The sequence below is a fragment of the Lepus europaeus genome, chromosome 9 (genome assembly GCF_033115175.1).
Source record: "Lepus europaeus isolate LE1 chromosome 9, mLepTim1.pri, whole genome shotgun sequence".
Classification (NCBI taxonomy): Eukaryota; Metazoa; Chordata; class Mammalia; order Lagomorpha; family Leporidae; genus Lepus; species Lepus europaeus.
In genome coordinates, this window is record NC_084835.1 from 94505688 (window position 1) to 94522316 (window position 16629).

General features: G+C 44.1%; 1 protein-coding gene across 2 annotated transcripts in view; it reads right to left on the reverse strand.

The window, feature by feature from the left end:
* Positions 1-16629, reverse strand: part of EPG5 (ectopic P-granules 5 autophagy tethering factor) — a 109537-nt gene that overhangs the window by 74111 nt on the left and 18797 nt on the right. For both annotated transcript variants that reach the window (XM_062201602.1, XM_062201601.1), the window contains exons 5-10: positions 14043-14150; positions 13269-13342; positions 11386-11488; positions 2803-2917; positions 2287-2437; positions 811-966 (exon numbers count right to left, since the gene is read on the reverse strand). In XM_062201602.1, coding sequence (XP_062057586.1) covers positions 811-966; positions 2287-2437; positions 2803-2917; positions 11386-11488; positions 13269-13342; positions 14043-14150 — 707 coding nt within the window. The remainder of the gene's footprint in view (positions 1-810; positions 967-2286; positions 2438-2802; positions 2918-11385; positions 11489-13268; positions 13343-14042; positions 14151-16629) is intronic.

Genomic DNA, 16629 nt, shown 5'->3' on the forward strand with positions numbered 1-16629 from the left:
CTTTGTAACCAGAGCCTTGTATTTCAATTATCTAGTACTTAAATCAGTACCTTCAGAAAAATGAGCATTCAATAACTGCTTGTTAAAACTGTATATGAATTTTATGGTAAGTTATAAAACCAAATTTAGGGGCCAGCACTGTGGTATAGCAGGTAAGGCTACTCTCTGCAGTGCCAGTATCCCATATGGGTGCCAGTTCAAGTCTCAGATGCTCCACTTCTGATGCAGCTCCCTGCTAATGCACCTGAGAAAGCAATGGAAGATGGCTCAAGTGCTTGGGCCCCTGCACCCATGTGGAAGACCCAGAAGAAGCTCCTGGCTCCTGGCTTCGGATCGTCCCAGCTCCAGCCATTATGGCCACATCCTAGGCCCAGCAACACAGAGGGCACAACCACAAGCCGGCATTTACATAACCAAGCCAGGGGACCAATATCTATGGCTCTCCTAGACCTTAAACCCTTACAGTAAGATAGAATCACTACCCCATCCTGAGTGCCTATTGTGCCCCACTGAAAGCACTGTGGTTGAGTGTGTGATGAAATTCGACCTTTTTTTTCCTATCTTTAAGGCTGCCCTAAAAGTTTAAGAGTGGCAAAACTGAGATATCGGAATAGAGTTATTTTAAGATAGAAAGAAACTGGAAAGAGATCACTTCAGTCAACACGAAGTACACTACAGAAGGGGAAACTAGGGCCCAAAAATTTTCCCATAAGAAATACATAACACATGTTAAGACATAGTCATTGAATTAGTCAATACCTTTCTTACCAGGCAGAGTTCATTCTCACCAGTTATCCTCCTATTTTTTACCTTTTGGCTTTCAGCACATGCAGGACAGCCCTCAAAAACAGCTCATCAAATTCAAGTTGTAGCTTCTCCGTGGAGTAGGGCTGCAGGGGCAGTCCTGAAGAACCATTATAGCTCACATACTGGGCCCAGTGGTCACTCACATAGCCAAGGGTCATCCTGAGCACAAAGACACACAGCAGGGCATTTTTCACTAACTCACTTGATACCAGCACCTTCCCATTACATTGAAAGAATTCATTTATTCAATACATATTTATGTGCACCTCTCTCTTCCAGGAGGAACAGGAAGGAGGCCAGTGTGCTAAAGCAGAGTTAGAGAGACAGACTGGCTGGAACAAACTCAGAAAAGTTGCAGGAGCCCAGCTCGTGGAGGCTCCTGTAGACCATCATGGGGACTCGGGCTTGTACTCTGAGACGGGGACACAGGACACTCCTGAGCACAGAGCGGCATGAGCTGATGGGAACACGGGCTGCTGTGAGACCACACCAGAGTATGGAAGGGGGTTAGGCAAGGTCAGAAGCAAGAAGAGACGTCAGCAGCCCAAGGTGGCAACTGGTGAGCAACAACTAGGAAAGAACTAGGGTGGCAGCAGGGAGGGTGGTAGGAAGGCTGGATCCTGGAAAAGGCACACTTCACCTATGCCCATGCCAAAGGACACAGATCTTCCACACTTTAATGTCCCTGCCATTCAGGACACCCTGTAATCACTCGCCTACTTTATAAACCTAATCTAATTAATTCATCAAAGCTAACTGTGTTGTGATAGAAAAGTAAAGAGGGGGAGAAGTTCTGCTGTTTTATGGCATTTTTTCAGGGGAGGAGTTTGGAAAAATTAACAGCATTGTAAGGCTGTAGAGAGTGAAATAGTATAGATGCAAAAATTGTGATGCAGAAGCAAAAAGGTATAAAATGAATTCAGAGGAAAGCAAAATGTAGTAAGACACTTGATAATAAAAAACAACCCACTTTTCACTCAAATACCCAATAAAGCCTTCCCACTTCAAGTAAGTGGCCATTGATTGAGTCTTTGTAATTTTTTTAAAAGATATTTGCCAGAAATTAGAATAAGAATAAAAAAGTGAGGAAACAATGATATAAACAGCCAATGCCAAGTTTCCATAGCCACGTGACTATTCCAAGGCAAGAGCTAGGAGACGGAGGAGGAGGCAACAAAGAAAGAAGAGTCAGCTTTTTCCTTGATCCCTGCTCTCTGGCCCAGACGTCAGTACAACAGCAGCTCAAAGGATCTTGACTCCAAAAACACTATCTAGCAAGCCAGTTAAATTTGAGGTAATTACCAAATTCTTGAACAGTACCATTTATAAAATTCTCATCTGGTAGATGGAAGAAGAAAATGTCTTCCTTTTATGAGAAGTAAAATCAGAAGCCTCAAATGCCCATCATTCCTAAGAAGCAATGTCTGTGTCAGGCCAGGGTGAAAGCACACAGAGGCGGAAGGGCACCAGCAGTATTACCTGATCAGATAGCCAATGCGCTTCACAAACTGCCTATAGCGTGCTCTGTTGAAGGTTTCTAACCCTACAGCCAGAAGTTCCACTAATGAACTGGCAAAGGCAAAAATTTTCATCATTTCTTGAGGTCTTGTTGTTTCAGGCAAATAATCACCTGGAAGTAAATCAAGTACAAGGGAAAAAATTCAGTCCACAGGTATAAATAATGAAAAAAAGATGGCAACAAATCAACAATCCCTTTACTCTGGCTCCTATAGCAACATGAAATGGAAAAACTGAAAACTTGAGACAAACCACAAAATTAAAAACAATTTCTTCCAGCTGGGCAGCACATAAGCCAGTCAGCCTTCTCTTACTTGAGCACAAAGTGGAGAATTACAAGCATGAGAGAAAGGAAGTCTAGAATAAGCGCGCTCAGGAAAAACTGAATTAGGAGCCTACAGAAGTAAGAAGACTTGATGTATCCTGGGTTGGCAATATGCCATTGCCACATTTTATTTATGACCAAAGAAAGTCTACCTTTTGCTTTAAATCCAAGAAGATGCTGAAAGAGCTCATGAAATGGAAACTGTGATAAAAGGATAACCAAGTCATCTTCATTAAGGAGAATCCAGCTCGTCTCAGGGTCTTCATCCTAAGGGAAAAAAATGCAAAACCATGTCAGCTGATTTGATCAGATGGCTAGTTACAGGAGCTAAAGCATCAAGGGCTCAATGGTACATAGGAAGCATACATAGTATTTTCATGAGTTTCAATGGACTTTCTCCAGGACAGAAATTTGTAGCCTCCATTTTACAGACTGTTCATAAATCCCTGAAATCACTAACACAACTCTTAAAAAATTTTTATTTATTTATTTGAGAGATGGAGAAAGCAAAGCCCCCATCCACTGGTTCACTCTCCTCATGCCCACAATGGTCAGGGCTGGGCCAGGACCAAAGCTGGGAGCCAGGAACACAGTCCAGATCTCCCAGGTGGGTGGCAGGAACACAAGCACTTGAGCCATCGCTACTGCCTCCCAAGGTCTGCCTTAGTAGAAAACTAGAGTCAGGAGCTACAGCAGGGAATTGAACCCAGGCAATGTGCAATGTTGATCACGGGCTTCTTAACCACCAGGCTAGAGGCCCTCTCACACGATCACAATTTTTTTTTTGAATATTTATTTATTTACTTGAAGGGCAGAGTTATAGAAAGAAGAGACAGAGTGAGAGAGGGAGATCTTCCATCCACTGGTTCACTTCCTAAATAGCTATAACAGACAAGGCTGAGCCAGGCATAAGCCAGGAGTCAGGCGCTTTATCTGGGACTCCCAAGTGGGTGCACAGGCACAAGCACTTGGGCCATCTTCTGCTTCTTTCCCAGGCACATCAGCAGGGAGCTGGATCAGAACTGGAGCAACTGGAACTCAAACCAGCACCCATATTGGATGTCCGTGCTGCAGGCAGCAGCTTTTACACACGAAGGCACAATACCAGCCCCCAACAATCACAACTGTATATGTATCTGGGTCATGTCCATTTCTTTAGTAGCTGAAACTGCTCTCAGTAAATTTCCATCCCAAAGAAGATAGAAAAAAAATAATCCCCTAGATTGGGAACTTTACTGTGTGGCCGTGTGCTTTGACATCAATTAAAGAACCTTGTTCTATTTATTTTAGCCTCAATTCTCTTCCCCCAAAATCAAGTTCTACTGTAGTAATCAACAGACTGATGAGGAAGCAATTAACATTTGCTACAGATGACTAAAGTTCTGTTGTCAGCGCTGCTGGAAGTCAGATAAAAATAACAGTGGTCGCCCACAGAAAATGCATAGGGGACATATTTGGGGTCCTTTTTTTTTTTTTTTTAACTTTTATTTAATGAATATAAATTTCCAGTGTACAGCTTATGGATTACAATGGCTTCCCCCTCCCATAACTTCCCTCCCACCCACAACCCTCCCCTCTCCCGCTCCCTCTCCTCTTCCATTCATATCAAGATTCATTTTCAATTCTCTTTATATACAGAAGAACAATTTAGTATAAAGATTTCAACAGTTTGCACCCACATAGAAACACAAAGTGAAACATACTGTTTGAGTACTAGTTATAGCATTAAATCACAAGGTACAGCACATTAAGGACAGAGATCCCACATGAGGAGCAAGTGCACAGTGGCTCTTGTTGTTGACCCAACAAATTGACACTCTAGTTTATGGCGCCAGTAACCACCCTAGGCTGTCGTCATGAGTTGCCAAGGCTATGGAAGCCTTCCAAGTTTGCCGACTCTGATCATATTTAGACAAGGTCATAAAAGACAGAGTGAGGATAGTAACCAAGGATCCTAAGAGTGGCATTTACCAGGTTTGAACAATTATACAGCATTAAGTGGGGAAGAGGACCATCAGTACACACAGGTTGGGAGTAGAGCCATTGGAGGTAGAATAGAGGTTATGATTACAAAGGAATGAGGCCCAAGTGTGCTAGACAGGGTCTAGAACAAAGGACAGAGTCATTATTAGATGTGCTAAGAAAGGTGCTGTCTAAGCTACAATTAAGTTTTCTGATTGAGAGGCAAATAGAACCTGATAGAAGGGGCTTGATAATAATCTGGTGGGCTTTAGGCCTTGTAAATTCAGAGGCCCAGACCTATCTATCTCTTCATATGGGGTATATCCTAAGGGAGGTGTGAACCTCCTAGGGGAAGGCACTCTGTTGACTTTCATTACTTGGCTGGCCTGGGAGGAGAGCTGGCCAGGTCAAGGCAGGGGGCATCTCTAACAAGAAATTTACAGTTCTGCCTGCAATGTTGCTGACCCTACTTGACCATCCCCTCAGCTGCAGTGGTCACTTTGGAAGTTGGGCTGAGTGAAGGGCTTTTCAGCTTCGAGCCAATAAGATCTGTGGCTCTGACCTGGGCATCCTTCGACTCCAGGGCAGGTCCATTTCCAGTGATCCAACTCTTGGCAGAGCTGCCAGGGCTCTTCACAAGCTGACTTCTGCTGAAGCCCAGGCTTACCACATTGAAAGCCACTGCAGTGGACTGGCCTGTTGGGTCTCCTTGAGGGCAGATCACTGTACAGAACAGCCATTAATAGGCCTGCCACCCATTGCTTCTGATGCCTAGCTTTCTTTTCCTCCTGGTTTGTGTTCAAGCAGACCAGAGGATGCAAGTCAAGGGAGTGCCCAAGTCCCATCTCTAATCTTCGGTGGCCTGAACTACAAGTCTATAGTCACAGGCATGTTCTGTAGTAGTTTTTCTAAGATAGACAATGCCCATGAGGAAAATTATATTCTCACTTTAAAACTTTCTTTCCCTTTGGTCTGAAAGGGAGGTTTTTTCTACTTACTGTATACTTCGCTGATGGCGAAGTGAATCTAGCTATGAGATTATTATTTAAATTCTTATTTTGGCTATGCTATTACAGAAAATTGTTAGCCATCTCTTTTATAAGGTCTAAAGATTAAATTGTGCATCCTACAGATTCCTTCATAATAGAATTAGTTTCCTACCTTGAAGAGAATAGAGAAATGAAAGAATAAGTTGGGCTTAGAATAGAGAAATGAGGGAGCAAGTCCTAGATCGCTTGCTGACAATAGCAATATCACATGAATACTTAGCAAACCGTTTCAACCATTAGATAACAACTTAAGAAAACATTTACCAGAAGGTCCAATGCCTTCTAGAAATTTTAAGAATCATGTATTTGAAAACACCTCTTAAATATCTAACATGGTGTAGTTTGTTTAGCCAGTAAACTTAAGCACAACCATATAAAATGTTTTTAGTTTCTTTCTACTAACACGTTTAAAACATATGATACACAGATTTAGGTCACACAAATTAAAATGTATCTTTGATTGATTTTAGCAGCTTAAATTTATGGACAATCTTATCTATAAGCCATTTAAAATAAAACTCTTAATAAAATTTCCTATGTGGACATACAATATGTACACACATATAACATAGCATAATAGACCAATATAGCAATTTTAATAATAGCTTTTAAAATCTTTAACTCTTTTTGTAGATTGCCAATTGATTTGAATTGCTTTTTGTTTTTAGATTACTTTAACACATTGCTTTAACAGAGCATCAGAGTTTAATTCTATGTCAAAGAGAAATTGAGCTTCCTGTGATCTTTTGCTGTGAGGTTTCCTTCCTTTACCTTCTTTCATATTGGTGACCATGTTTCTGTGTTTCTGTGTGTAACACATCTTTAAGCATCTTTTGCAGGGCAGGATGAGTGGCAACAAATTTTTTCAGTTTCTGTTTGCTATGAAAAGTCTTAATTTCACCTTCATTCTTAAATGAGAGCTTTGCAGGATATAATATTCTGGGCTGGCAGTTTTTCTCTCTTAGTACCTGGGCTATATCTCGCCATTCCCTTCTAGCTTGTAGGGTTTCTGATGAGAAGTCTGCTGTGAGTCTAATTGGAGATCCTCTGAGAGTAATCTGACGTTTCTCTCTTGCACATTTTAGGATCTTTTCTTTATGTTTCACTGTGGTGAGTTTGATTACAACGTGTCGTGGTGAGGATCTCTTTTGGTCATGTTTATTAGGGGTTCTATAAGCTTCCTGTACTAAGATGCCTCTGTCCTTCTCCAAACCTGGGAAATTTTCTGCTAGTATCTCACTGAAAAGGCCTTCTAATCCTTTCTCCCTCTCCATGTCTTCAGGAACTCCTAGAACCCGAATGTTGGGTTTTTTAAGAGTATCCTGTAGATTCCCGACAATATTTTTTAGATTTCTAATTTCTTCTTCTTTTCTTTGGTTTGCCTGTTTCCTTTCCTGTTCTCTGTCTTCTAAGTCTGATATTCTCTCTTCTGCTTCGCCCATTCTGTTTTTAAGGCTCTCTAATGTGTTTGTCATTTGATCTATTGAGTTCTTCATTTCATTGTGGTTTTTTGTCACTATCACAGTTTCATGTTCTACTAGTTGTTTCATTTCATTTTGATTCCTCCTTAATATTTCATTTTCACGAGAGAGATTTTCTATCTTGTCCATGAAGGATTTCTGTAGTTCAAGAATTTGTTTTTGAGAACTTCTTAATGTTCTTATCAATTTTTTGAGATCTGCTTCTTGCATTTCTTCGATCTCATCATCTTCATAATCTTGAATTGGGGTGTCTTTTTCATTTGGGGGCGTCATAGTGTCTTCCTTGTTCTTGTTAGCTTGGTTTTTGCGTTTGTTGTTTGGCATGTTGGAGATATTTGGTTTCTTCACTGTGGTGTTTTTTCTTGTTACACTATGGCTCTATATTAAGTGGACTGTCTGCTTTCAGTGGAGCCTTAGAGGCTTGAGATGAGTGTGGACTGAGAGCTGTGTTTGGTCTCTCAGGGTTGAGGGTGTGTCAAAGATGACACTCCCAGGTTAGGCGTGGTAAATCTTTTTTTTTTTTTTTTTTTTTGATTCAAAAGGGAAGTAATTCCGCACAGCTGAACGTAATTGGAGGTAGTTAGCAGGCGAATGATATACCCACAGGAGCCAGAGATCGGAAGCTCTTTCCCAAGGACCACACAGGGAATCTCTGCTGCCCTCAGTGTGGGCTCCAATTCTCCTGCAGTCTCCCACTGGGTTGCCAAGTTAGATGCTAATCTCCTGTTATTTCACCCCTCCCCCCAGAGTCCGGTGTTTCTGCTAGGCTCAGGGCCGGTGCAGACCTGAGGTCGCCCTGCTTATGACGTATGTCCAAAATGGCACCTGCTCTTTGTCTTGCTCGCCTTTGAGGGGTGAGCGGAGAGAGAGAAACTCGTGTCCGTATTGGTCACTTTTTTTTTTTTTTCCTCTCTCTCTTCTAGTTAGCCTGGTGAGCTTTTCCCCACGGAGTTTCAAGCCTCGTTCCCTCTAGCCTCCTCTTTCCGCTTGCCCGCTGGTGTCTCGGGCTATTGAGGTTCGGCTCACCTCGCATTCCAGCACTGGTGTGTTGAGTCTGCCGCTGGTGTCCCGAACTTGGGCTTCCACGCTCTCCACGCAGGTCCACTGTGAATCACTAGTTCCGGAAGAGTTTCCTCTGCTGTTTCTTCCCCTACTCTTCCTTGACCCTGCAGTATCTCCACTTTTATTAACCTGTGTGTCTTGCTGAACTATCAATGTGCTCCCTTCCTATTCCGCCATCTTGCCACCTGGAGTCCTTTCGTTTGATGCACAGAACTACGGTCATCTTAGAAACCAAGCTGACTTGTGTCCTAAGATATGCTAAATTCAAAATGGAAGGATGTAAAAAGATCCAGAGAACCTGAAGAATTATCCTCTCCTCCCATCACTAACGCAATTCATTCATAACCTCTTGAAGTCACTCATTTTTACCCTCTTGCGTGTCCAAAATGGCTAGCAAAAAAGAACCTCAGAAACTCCCATTTCTGGACTCTGGCTGCATATCAGAATCATCAGGCTGGATGTCTGCCACAGGCCAGGGCAAGGTCTGGTGATTCTAGCAGATGCTGGTGTGTGCTGAGCTGAAACCCACAGCACCTTGCTCCCCACCACCTATGTGCTACAGCTCTCCCAACTTCCTCACCTCCCCACATAGCTAAATTCATTCAATATTTACTGGGTCCTTATCCACCCATTATAATTATCTGGGATGAAATGCAGAAAACTGATCAGAGAAAAAAAATTCTAACTCAAGACTACTCTGAAAAAAACTACTGGTCAACAACAGCTTTTAAAGGACCATGTGCGGCTGGCGCTGTGGCTCAATAGGCTAATCCTCCGCCTGCAGCGCCCGCACACCGGGTTCTAGTCCCAGTCAGGGCGCCGGATTCTGTCCCAGTTGCCCCTCTTCCAGGCCAGCTCTCTGCTGTGGCCTGGGAAGACAGTGGAGGATGGACCAAGTCCTTGGGCCCTGCACCCGCATGGGAGACCAGGAGAGGCACCTGGTTCCTGGCTTCGGATCAGCGCGATACGCCGGCCGCAGCGTGCCGGCCGCAGCGGTCATTGGAGGGTGAACCAATGGTAAAAGGAAGACCTTTCTCTCTGTCTCTCTCTCTCTCTCACTGTCCACTCTGCCTGTCAAAAAAAAAAAAAACAAAAAAAACAAAAAACCATGTGCACCAGGCACTGGGAAACTCTCCAGGAGGACTGCTCAGTCCCCAGCAAAGACGTTTGCATATCACATCATCTCTCAGCCCCTCGCTGCCTCCTCTGAGCCTCAGAGAGGGATTCTCACTTCTGAATGAGCACTGGGCAAACACACAGACCTGATGTCCAGAGTGTCTGCAACTGTCATTCTGAGAACTGTCCACTTTCAACTTCTTTGAAAGAGAAGGATTTTGGTGCTGGTGTCATGGTGTGGCAGGTTAAGTCATTCTGGCTTCGGCCTGGTTCAGCCTTGGCTACTGTGGCCATTTGGGGAATGAGGCAGCCGATGGAAGATCTATCCTTCTCTCCCTCTCTGTATTACTAACTCTGACTTTTAAATAAATACGTAATTTAAAAAAAAAGAGAGAAGTATTTTAGTCAATCCAGTTACTAGCCATCCTGAACAATAACATCAAGTCAGGATTTGGCAGAGGGAAAAGCACTAGAGCTAGTAATTACTGAAAGAAAAATCCCTTACAAATACACTGACCATGTGTACAGAAAGAAAAATTCACAGATATTATCTCATGAAGCTGGATTTTGATCACTAAATTCTCACCAAACTAAAAAACTATCTTGCTACCTTTCAAATAAGAAGACCTATGGGTGTTCTAAGAGTTAAGGCAAGGGCCAGTGCTGTGGTGCAGCGGGTTAATGCCCTGGCCTGAAGTGCCGGCATCCCATATGGGCACCAGTTTGAGACCCGGCTGCTCCACTTCCGAACCAGCTCTCTGCTACGGCCTGGGAAAGCAGTAGAAGATGGCCCAAATCCTTGGGCCCCTGCACCTGCGTGGGAGACCCGGAAGAAGCTCCTGACTCCTGGCTGAGGATCGACATAGCGCCGGCTGTTGTTGCCAATTGGGGAGTGAACCATTGGATGAAGGATTTCTCTCTCTCTCTGCCTCTCCTCTTTCTGTGTAACTCTGACTTTCAAATGAATGAATAAATCTTTAAAAAAAAAGAGTTAAAGCAGAACCCTGATGAACCCCAGCCCCAGCTCTTTATTATTCAGACTCAGATTATCTGTAGATGACACCTCAACCCCAGAAGCTTGTTACTACAGAAAAGAAAATTCTGGCTCGGGCATTGGCACAGCAGTTAAAATACCACTTGGAATGCCTGCAACCCCATCAGAGTGCCTGGTTTGCATCCCAGCTCCTCTGCTTCTGATCCAGTTTCCTGCTAGTGCACACCCTGGAAGGCAGCAGGGATGACTCAAATACTTGGGTCCCTGCCACCCATGAGGGAGAACTGATCACATTCGAGGTGCTGGCTTCAGCCTGGTCCATCCCTGGCTGTTGTGTCTATATGGAGAGTGAACCAGTGGATAGCAGGTCTCCCTCCATCTTTCTAGCTCTCTGTTTGCCTTTCAAATAAAAAGAAGTAAAAATTAAAATAAAAAAAGAAAATCCTAATATAAATTTTACGTAATACTGCTGCATTTAATTTCCAGGTTCCAAATTCTCCCAGAACAGAAGGATATTCTAAGGGCAATGCCACAGCACAGTGGTCTAAGGCTCAGCATTTAATGATATTGTGATTTGGAACAAATTAGTGCGCCCACACACCTTAGTTTCCCCATCTTTGAAATGGGGATTTTGGGGAGAATGAAATGAGATAATCTGTGAAAAATGCATGGAATAGCTGGCACATAAGAACAGTTCAAAAATTATTAAAGTAGAGAACAAAGAGGCAGAGGTAGAACAGAGGTCACCAGAGCCTAGGCAGGGGAGGGGAAGAGGATTGGGGGGGGGGGGGGGAGGACAGCCACCACCCCACAGAGGGGAATGGTTCCAATGCTCTACAGCAGAGCAGGGTAACCCCATCTATACCAATTAATCACACATTCCAAAATAACTAGAAGAGAAGCATTTGACATCCCCAATGCCTAGAAAAGGCAACAGTGGAGGAGATGCAGGTGCTCATTACCCAGTGTACAGGTACTGAAGTAGGATGCTGTACCCCACTGTACAAATGCCATGTCAATGAGAAACAAATGAAAAGTGACTCATCACAGAAACGCAGACATGACGGTTACCTCTTCTCCTCCCTCATCTACCAGAGTCCAGGTCCCAGACGCGGGCCCTGAGGATGGCTTCTGCTCACTGGGCTTCATGTGGCACATAAACTCGGCTCGATTCCTGAAAGACAGAGGTACTCACATCAACAGAAAGCCCCCAGGGGCGCAGCCTGGTCCTTAACTCACCCTCAGCCTTCACAGGCTTCAAGTCAGCAAACGAGAAATAAGAACCGGCTAGAAAGCAAAAAATGACAACCTCACTCTTTCCCGTGGGGAGACCACAAGCACTCTGAATCAGTGACCCGAGTGCCTGCAGGAGTGCTCAGACTAACACAGCTACTGGCCCTCAGTGCACATGGACTGCTACAGTGACGGGACTCAAACCAAGATGACACAGGGTTTCCAGGGAGACAACTTTAGGAAGCAGGCCTCACTGAATAAAGAAGGGTGATCCAGAGGTAACAAAGAGGCTTGTGTAGGGCCAGGAAGTTCAGAGAAAGACAGAAACCCTGCCACAGGTAGGGGCAGCCCTGTATCCGGGCAGCAAGGAAGAGGAAGCTGCAGACCGTCAGCTAGGCTTTCCCAAGGTGTGGGCTGGATCTGATCAGCATGTGTAACCCAGCAAGTTTCTTCTCTTAGGCTACAAACCAGCTCTCAGTCCCTTGTCCGTTCCTCTCTGCCCTGACCCTAAAGATCCATCCACTCCTACTGTAACCAGAAACTTTCTTCCACTTCTAACTTGGAAGTGCCAGTGCTGTTCTTTTGCCTGCATGAGCTCCAGTCCTGGACCCCAGATGTCTCTGTATGTGCCATTTGTATGTGTCCACTCACATGTGTCAGTGACCTCTTTATAAAATAGCTCTCTTTTCTCGGCTCTCTATTAAGGCTGCCAATACCTGTCAGTTACTTGGATTCAGTACAGAATGATGTCTGACCCATTCCTTTCCCACATTCTTTATTTAATCAGCTACTATATCCTTTCCTGGGCAGATGACCTTCAGGCCCCCCTTCCTTCCTATTACTATTACCCCAGTTCAAGCCTTTGGGTCGACAGGCATTTCAGCACCTGAAAGCCAGCAGCAGCAACTGCTCAGGCTTACCTACACAAAGACTCTGCCTTCTTCCCACTTAAGATGTGGCCTCTTGATGTTGAGTTAGGTTCCAGAGCCAGGACAGCCAGATGTCCTTGCAATTAAGTATGGCTTCAGTCCATTCTAATCTTGCTTAAATACAACTTTGACCCCTGCTCAAAAACCCTCAATTCCTATAAAAGCAAGATCATAGCAATCCAAGATTCCTCTAACTTATTTCAAGGTTGTCCATAACCCAACAAATCCCCGTTATACACTCTAATACCACCACCTGCACATGTCTTCACTCCAGCCAAGCAAGGGCCCTGTGCTCTGCACAGCCATCCTGACTGTACCGGGGCCTCGCTCACACTGTTCTCCTCACTTGCATGTGTCCCTAGTCCTTCTCTCCAGATGAAATCCAATCCATTCTGGAAACTCAGCTCATCCACCTAGAAACCTTTTCTGGTCACTCCACTGAGCTCTACTCTCTTCTTCTCAATTGCGTCCATCATGGCTTCTCAGTTTAGCACTTAAGACTCTTTGTGTTTTTCTCCTCTGGCACTAAATTGCTTCTTCTAAGAAAGAGAGCATTTGTTTTGTTTGTGGCACCTTTCGCAATAGCACGTATGACTAAAGAGGCGAATCCCAAACAGGGTTGTTTATATGTAAATGATTAATTAAAACAGTCGTTTTGGGGCACAGGATATCAAGCCCAAACAAAATCTGCAATGGTAAATTCTGGAATGCTAACGCTTCCCTTAGCAGTTTTCTTCTTGAGATGCAGAAAGTTTAAGCGGCCAACCGTTCGCGAAGCTCTTCCATACTTACTTGACAGGAGACATCAGCAAGGCAAGGGACTGCATGAAGTGAAAGACTCCTGATGGGTTATTCAACACTTTGATCTGAAATCAGAAAAGGAAACCAGTCACCTAAGTGTCTGCAATTAGCCACAAGAGGGAGACATAGCTCATGGGTTATCTGGCGGCAATGACTCAGCTGTAAATACACAAATAACAAGGTGGGATGGAGAGCGACACTAGGACTTTAGCCCAAGGAGAAACAAATGTGCCTTCTACCTCGATTCCAAATACAAAAGTAAAGAAAAGTGCAGAAGTTGAACCTGGCATACGTTTTGACTCCTGTGCATCTGACTGGTTATTATGGGTTACAAAATGACTCAGAGGCAGGCAGCAGAGAGGAGAAATGGTAATAAAATAGTCAACTCCTAAGTACACAGGAGACCCACATTCTCTGCTGGTATTAAAGAACTTGGAGGTGCTGGTGGCTTCTTTTACCAGTACCAACTGTGCTGTGGGATGAGCTAATTTAGGAAGCTGTGTGGAACAGTACAGAACAAAGTCCTGGCCAGGCTTCTGTACAGCAACTTCACAGAACTAAACACTCCTGACCCCCTCAAGCCAGACCACCACTGAACATTTGCCTGTCACAGTTTTAGCAATTGTAGGTGGGAAGAAGCTTCAGATCTACAAATCAGGTAGTGGTCTATTTTAAGAATTTTATTTCAACTATCAACACTGTGAACAAACGTCTGCTGGAACCTCTACCCCCCGCCCCTCAGAATCCGAAGGCCACACATCGCACCTGGATGAAAGGAACAGCCCATTTACTAACACCAGCTGGGCACCGGAGAATATGGTTGAGAAGGAAGAGGTGATCTCCAGGACAGCCGACTCTTTGTAACACTGACACCTAAACAATAAAGGACATGTGGCTTCACTATTTAGAAATAAGAGCTACATACAGATCTGGGAAAATGAGCTATCCAACGTTTATACACACGCACTCTTTCCAAGAGTTAACCAGACACAACAGACCAGGTGAGTTTCCACCACAGAGGTCTAAGAATCTGAGTACTGTGATTGAAACATCATAGGTAGTTTCTCTCCAAATCTGGCAAATTGCAAATCACTAATGTTTCTGGCCACATGTGAAAAGATTTAAGTCAAGTAGTCTAATCTACTCATTTTGTTAGTGTCTCAAAATCTAAATAAGTATGCTTGAACATCTTGAATTTAAGAACTCTAGCATGAACCTTAAAAAAGAACCCAAGGACAGGTGTTTGGCACTGCAGTTAAGACCTTGCTTAGGACATCCACATCCCAGACAGAAGGACCTGCATTCAAGTCCATGTGCTCCTCACTCCTAATTCCAATCTCCCTCTAACACAGACCCCTGGGAGGCACCAGTGATGGCTCAAGTGGCTGTGTCTCTGCCACCCATGTGGAAACATGGACTGAGTTCCCAGCTCCTAGGCATTCAGGCAATGGACCAGGAGATGGGAGCTGTTTGTGTCTCTCTCTGTCCACCTCTCAAAAAGTTTTAAAAAGTACCCAAGGCTGCCTCATTGAGAAATACAACCAATAAACAAATACCCAACCTCTTCACCCCCATAATACACCTGACATCTTTACTGAGTCTTTTAAATCCTGATGGTTTTCTCCTTTCTCTTAAAGATAATTTTTAAAAAATGGAGATTTAACATGATGTTTGGTCTCAACTGAACAAGTAAGGTATCTCAGTTTCTCCTGGATAAACCGGCTTATAGTCTCTCACACTCACACACATGCACACCTCATATTTTCAACTTCTTGATTCAACTCTATGCTTAGTAACCAAAATTCATATTACTGTATCATGTATTTGTTTCTCACAACAATCTTCAGTTCTTCATTTATGGCTCCACTTAACAAAAAAAAATAAAATTTAAGGATGACAGTGTAGCATTAAACACGAGATGATAAAAAGACGAGTGCTGTAAAGTTTTAGATCAGATACCTGCGTTCTGAACATACAGCCACTCTTCAATGTGGCATTCTTCCCACAATTCTGTTTCTCCCTAAAATGAAGGCCAGCACTTTGTGCTCAATAATATAACAAATACTTGGCTGGCCTGGGAGGAGAGCTGGCCAGGTCAAGGCAGGGGGCATCTCTAACAAGAAATTTACAGTTCTGCCTGCAATGTTGCTGACCCTACTTGACCATCCCCTCAGCTGCAGTGGTCACTTTGGAAGTTGGGCTGAGTGAAGGGCTTTTCAGCTTCGAGCCAATAAGATCTGTGGCTCTGACCTGGGCATCCTTCGACTCCAGGGCAGGTCCATTTCCAGTGATCCAACTCTTGGCAGAGCTGCCAGGGCCCTTCACAAGCTGACTTCTGCTGAAGCCCAGGCTTACCACATTGAAAGCCACTGCAGTGGACTGGCCTGTTGGGTCTCCTTGAGGGCAGATCACTGTACAGATCAGCCATTAATAGGCCTGCCACCCATTGCTTCTGATGCCTAGCTTTCTTTTCCTCCTGGTTTGTGTTCAAGCAGACCAGAGGATGCAAGTCAAGGGAGTGCCCAAGTCCCATCTCTAATCTTCGGTGGCCTGAACTACAAGTCCTAAGGGAGGTTCACACCTCCCTTAGGATATACCCCATGTGAAGAGATAGATAGGCCTGGGCCTCTGAATTTACAAGGCCTAGAGCCCACCAGATTATTATCAAGCCCCTTCTATCAGGTTCTATTTGCCTCTCAATCAGAAAAATTACTTGTAGCTTAGACAGCACCTTTCTTAGCTCCTCTAATAATGACTCTGTCCTTTGTTCTAGGCCCTGTCTAGCGTACTTGGGCCTCATTCCTTTGTAATCATAACCTCTACTCTACCTCCAATGGCTCTACTCCCAACCTGTGTGTACTGATGGTCCTCTTCCCCACTTAATGCTGTATAATTGTTCAAACCTGGTAAATGCCACTCTTAGGATCATTGGTTACTATCCTCACTCTGTCTTTTATGACCTTGTCTAAATATGATCAGAGTCGGCAAACTTGGAAGGCTTCCATAGCCTTGGCAACTCATGACGACAGCCTAGGATGGTTACTGGCGCCATAAACTAGAGTGTCAATTTGTTGGGTCAACAACAGGAACCATTGTGCACTTGCTCCTCATGTGGGATCTCTGTCCTTAATGTGCTGTACATTGTGATTTAATGCTATAACTAGTACTCAAACAGTATGTTTCACTTTGTGTTTCTATGTGGGTGCAAACTGTTGAAATCTTTATACTAAATTGATCTTCTATATATAAAGAGAATTGAAAATGAATCTTGATGCAAATGGAAGGGGAGAGGGAGCGGGAGAGGGGAGGGTTGCGGGTGGGAGGGAAGTTATGGGAGGGGGAAGCCATTGTA